The sequence below is a fragment of the Salvia miltiorrhiza genome, chromosome 2 (assembly GCF_028751815.1).
Source record: "Salvia miltiorrhiza cultivar Shanhuang (shh) chromosome 2, IMPLAD_Smil_shh, whole genome shotgun sequence".
In the NCBI taxonomy this organism is placed as follows: domain Eukaryota; kingdom Viridiplantae; phylum Streptophyta; class Magnoliopsida; order Lamiales; family Lamiaceae; genus Salvia; species Salvia miltiorrhiza.
The window spans coordinates 28,764,476-28,770,142 of NC_080388.1; the positions used below are offsets into that span (position 1 = coordinate 28,764,476).

At 37.6% G+C, this 5,667-nt stretch overlaps 1 protein-coding gene across 1 annotated transcript; it reads left to right on the plus strand.

Annotated features, from left to right (window-relative positions):
• Positions 1–374: 374 nt before the first annotated feature.
• Positions 375–5,170, plus strand: LOC131013213 (cytochrome c-type biogenesis ccda-like chloroplastic protein). Its single transcript, XM_057941282.1, has 12 exons — positions 375–667; positions 775–903; positions 1,123–1,178; positions 1,859–1,989; positions 2,087–2,172; positions 2,258–2,289; positions 2,549–2,710; positions 3,455–3,527; positions 3,661–3,761; positions 4,346–4,438; positions 4,675–4,721; positions 4,802–5,170. The coding sequence occupies exons 1-12, from the start codon at positions 571–573 to the stop codon at positions 4,872–4,874; spliced, it is 1,080 nt and encodes a 359-aa protein (XP_057797265.1). The 5' UTR covers positions 375–570; the 3' UTR covers positions 4,875–5,170.
• Positions 5,171–5,667: the final 497 nt, after the last annotated feature.

Below are 5,667 nucleotides of genomic sequence, written 5' to 3' on the forward strand. Positions count from 1 at the left end.
CTTTCGAAAATAAAAAGTACAAAAAATAAAACTAGCGCTCAAGTATATTATATGCATGATGAAAATGCTTATAGTAAATATTGCCCATAAAGTATTAAGAATTCCGAAGTTATATAAATATAGAATATATATAAATATAAGACCTAAATATATATTAATTTTTCATAGTTAAATATAATATTATTTTGTATTTATTTTATTATTATTTATAAAATATGTTTTGATTGTTATAATTATAATTTATAGAGTTTTAAATGGCACGTCTGCGCATGGCGCGGGTGGGCCTACTAGTTAAAAGTTAATCGCCGGCCAACCTCCCACCTCTCCTCCTTCTTCTTCTCGCCATGTTGGTCCCGTAAAAATTGAGGATTTTGTTTTTGTTGTTTTTGAATTAATTGTGTTTGTGAATGTGATAATTTGACAGCCACGTCACCGTGAAAGCGTATGTGGCGTGATTAATTAACAAGACGCTTCAATGAGTAGCAAAAATCCAACGAGAAATCAACACCTCTGACTTTCAGTTTCTCAATAGAAATCTCTCTCTCTCTCTCTCTCTCTCAAGAGATTCAAATGAAGTTGGCCTTACTAAGCAGCTTTGGCAGCAACTCCAGCTGCTCTCGCTTCATACCAGTTTCGAGTTTCAATCGTCTACCCATCAATTGTCATGGTTGGTTTAATGTCCAGCTAAATGTTCGCCCTCCTTTTCCTTGATTTTTGCTACATTTCTGTTAACTCATAATTCTTCAACATTTCCAATTTTTCTTGTGCTGATAGATATTCATGATAAGCAGCAGTCCTTAAACCTGAAGCGTCGCCATGATAATGGAGAAATTGTTAGTAGCATTTCATTGTCCAAGACTACCAGTATTGATTTTACTAGTGCCCTCATAAATTCATTTGCAGGTATTGCACATTTTATTATTTTTTCTTTCTGTTGTTTGTTCATTGATCTGCCGCGATTCATATTGATATAATTGGATACTTATCCATTTTAGACGAGTTTCTGATGGACTTATTTTTTTTTCGGTTGCTATATATTTCATGAAATGCTACTATTTTTGTAATTTTTGCTGCTTGTGCTGTATATTACAATGTTAAGTCGTTTTACTTTGTAATTTTCAGCTGCAGCTTTCATTGCAACGCCTTTAGCAAGTGCTTCAACTATAGAAACTATCGCGGTTAGAGCTCACTTATTTCTTTCTCGGGAAAGTAGTTCCATTTTCGACTAATTGCTGTATGTTATGTACCTATTTGTGGTTGAGATGTATTAGGTCCTGGTTATATACTCATATTGTATTTCGTATAACTATTTCTAAGCCGATGCTAATCCACTTTCTGGTTGAAGTATCTATCTTCTGATTCTGTGATGGCAATTTTACTATTTCCCAATCATTTTGTGATTCTCATCATGTAGATATGAAAGTGAACTACACTTTGCAAGTTGTGTTTAAATTAAGAAATGTCATGCTTGTCCTGTTGTTGGTTTTGAGTTGTTATGTTCTCTCTTACATATGGCTGATCAAGTGATTTCTCATTCATAGTTATGTGTGAAATTTTATGGGAACCTTACAGGATATTCTTGTTTCAAAATTGGGTGTCTTTGTGTGTGATAAGCAGCTGTAGGGATTGTGTGTGGTTTATTTGTTTTGTCCTAAATGGATTTTTCTTTATCCTTTTCCCTCTTTTTTTTTATTCTTCTTCTCTTTTTGCCCGTTGACATGCCCTATTATCATTGCATCTTCACTTAATATTTATTGGAATGACTTCTATGCTAGGATGCATGTGTATCTTCCTAAACATTACTTGATACACCATGCATTTAATTGCTAATGCATGTTATATTACCTATTGTTTTCAGGAAATACCTGATTCCATATATACTCTTGCTGATGGGAGCTCTGGAGATTGGCTTTCTGGCCTCCTATTTTCAGCTAGTCAAGATGCTAATGCAGCAGTGCAGGACCAGTTGACATCCTTCAGTTTTACTAGGTTTGTCTCCTCTCAAGTATATTCTTCATTGAGCTTATATCTTGGAAGCTCTTTCATGAATAAATATCATGTCATTCTCACATATATGTCTCTGCAGTTTGGTAGTCATTTTTGGTGCTGGGCTTGTAACTAGCCTTTCTCCATGCACACTGAGTGTGTTGCCCCTTACCCTTGGTTATATAGGTCAGTAACTGGGCTGCCAGATTTTCATATTTTGGAAAGATAGCCTTCTTTGTGTCTAAGTTTTTTGTTTGTTGGTTTATATTAGGGGCATTTGGCTCTGGAAAGAGTAAAACAGAGGTAAAAGACTTATCGAGCATATACAGTCACAATTGTTTTTACTTTTTCCTTTTCTATCTTTCTATCTATCTGTCTGTCCTTCTTTCTTTCTTTCTGGAAGTTGCCCATTTAGTATTTTCTTATATTTGCTTAGACCTTGTCAATCGTCAAAAGATGGGTTTAAAACAATCTGCCAAGAAATATGGTCAGGACAGTGTGTGACTACTGTTACAGTAGCGGTGCCAAACTCATTCATATTCTTGAGTTTTATGTTGGACAGGTTATTGGGAATTCCGTCTCATTTGCCATGGGATTGGCAACAACGTTGGCCCTACTGGGTGTAGCAGCCTCATTTGCAGGAAAGGCGTATGGCCAAATTGGGCAGGGTCTGCCTGTGGCTGCTTCTTCTTTGGCTATCATCATGGGTTTAAATCTCTTGGAGGTGGTTTCCATATTTCTGCCCGTTACCTTTGTCAATTTTACCAGGAAAATTTTGTGTCTTTTTAGTTAATCAGTGCTCAAACGTGCATGCAAAAAGTCCTTGTAGTGATGCTCTAATAAGATATGCGTGACAATACAAACATATATAGGTAGGCATGAATTCACTTCTACTTAGATGATTGAAGTGGTTGAAGTCAATTGTTCCTGGACATTAGATAATGTCCATGCCAACCTAGTTGATGTCTTCATAATTTACAGGCTGCCTGTCTAAAGGTTTTGTGCTGCTACAGAGTTTGGCCCTTTGTTAATTTTATTTTTCCTTTCCAAATCTCTTCTTTCTACTCTTGACATTTTCTGCTCCAATTCAGTCTAACTCCAGCCCCTTCCCCTTTCTTTGAGTTGCTGAGGACCAGTAATTATTCTATAGCATTGTAGAACTGTTGAGTAGTTAATATGTTGGTCATTCTTACTGAAGGTGAGTTATGTTCAGATTTTAAAGTAGCAAGAGTTCCCTTCAACTGTCCCAAATAGGTGATAGCTGAATACCATCAACTGAATATCTGCGGTTCATAGTGAATTTTCTTAATGTTGTCCAGTTTCTTGGTACAACTTGATCAAACTATCATGTACTTGCAAGATGATAACCCCCACCAACACACTGGGTGTCCGCAGGAGAGGTGCTTTCTTTGAGTTCTAGCCTACTATTTCTTGTACATAACATGTTATCCCGTTGGTGGTGGTGCAGGTATTTGAATTACAGCTTCCTTCTTTTTTCAACAACTTTGATCCTCGTGCAGCTGCTGCTAATTTTCCTTCAAGTAATAATCTCTTTGTTCCTATAGCCATTTATCCATAAGATACCCCCCCCCCCCCCAAAAAAAAAAATACTAATAATAATAATAAAAGCTAAAAAATAAAAACACTAACCTAGTTGTTCATATGATTAATCAGGTGTCCAGGCGTACTTGGCTGGACTTACATTTGCATTAGCTGCATCACCCTGCAGTACTCCAGTGCTTGCTACGTTGCTTGGGTATGTCGCCTCGACCAGGGTAATACCTTCTCTCTTACGGTCTTAATTGTTCTTTTAGAAATTGTTATGTTCGCTTAAGCCTACCCTCTCCCATGTGTGGATGTAGTCAATCTTAATGTCGTAGTCAATATTATGTGTAGTAGCCTCGTTTACTTTTTCCCTTGCACTAAACAATTAAATGGGTAGCTGGTAAGGACAAAAAAGATTAAAAGGGTGTTTGGCAAAGCTTATAAACTCTTCAAGACAATTCTAAAGATGCTTTAGATCTTATATGCTCATTCTAAGTGTTTGGCAACCATCTTGATAACGATTTTACTTGCTCCCCCCTACATTTCTTGGAATAAAGATCTCATTTTGGAAAATTCCCAATACATTTTATTCTTATGATTACAACTTTGTAATTACCTTCATCCTATAACTTTAATCATCCAAACACTCCATTAACTTTTAATATAGACCTGACATCTTATACGCTTTAAAATGCATCTTATAAATTTGAAAAACTCCTTAAAACGACATTGTTAAGCACCCTCTTATTTACCTGTGCAAATAGGTTTACAAATTGACAAGAAAAAAAATGATCTATACCATTTTCAATTGCAGGATCCAGTGGTTGGAGGTAGTCTACTACTGACATACACAACTGGCTATGTTGCTCCTCTTCTTCTTGCTGCTTCCTTTGCTGGAGTATTGCAGGTACTAATTCGCTGGTGCTTACAGTATCTAAACGAATGCTTTTCCTTATGATGAACAATTACATATTAGCGATTTTCCGCTGAAAAAGGTGTCAACAGTAAGAAAATTCTCCCACAAGATGCACTTGCTAGTGTTCTCCCCAGCCTGAAGGGCTTTTATGTAGTTTGGTCCTCTAAAAAGTCTACTAGTGTATCTGTTTAAGTCATAAAGCAGTGCTAATGCATATGTACCTGCAGAGCCTGCTTTCATTCCGCAAGTTCTCAGCATGGATCAACCCTATGAGGTATGTCAATTGAAAAGGCTGTTTTCCCCATCACCTCACCGTTGTTATTTTCTAATTCTGTTGTAATATATATGTTTCAGTGGCGCCCTCCTCCTTGGTGGCGGGTTGTACACACTGTTGGATAGGCTGTTCCCAGTTACAATGGTGATGTGAGTAAGTAGACTACATAGCAGAAACCAGACTCTTCTACTCTAAATGAAGCAACTTGGGTTTCTTGGTAGTTTCGTGTGCAAAAGCAGAAAAGCCATTGTGGTGAATGCATACAAGTGATGTGGAACTAACAATAGTATATTCATATTGGAAAGCTGGGGTCATTTTATTTCTACTAAGAAATGTGTAATAACCGAAAAATAGTTTGTTGATGGCCGAATCTCTATGTCTTTATATGTAAAAAATTAATTCAATTGCCAATGAGGCTTAGCTCAAGTGACAAAGTTGAAGCATCCAAATACCCTTCTTTGTGAGAGGTCTCCTATTTTTATGTGGATAGTAGTCACTCGGCTCACGCCTGTGTGCAGATAGTATAGATACTTTTTGTAATTCTCAAAAAAAAAAAAAAAAAAAAAAACTATTTGTTTAAAATAGGGTTAAATGCATGTAATATCATGAACTTAGGCCGAATTCCAAATTTAGCACGACTTTAAAAAGTTCCAATTAATATGGCTACATTTGCTCCGTGTTCAATTTTAACACATTAATTTGACGTGGCTTGCCGGCACATGCTTCGATCCTACGTGTCATTGACATGGCTTGCCGGCACAAGCTTCCGGTCGGCGAGCCAAACTCTCTCCCGCTGCCTCGACCCCCACATCTTCCACCGCTCCGCCTTCTCCACCGTGACGCCTCTCACCTCCTCCTCTTTCAACGGCGACGAGCGCCGCCGCCTCTGCTCGCAGACGCGATTCCGGCGACTTCTCTTCTTCCTCACTGAACGCCGCCGCCGCCC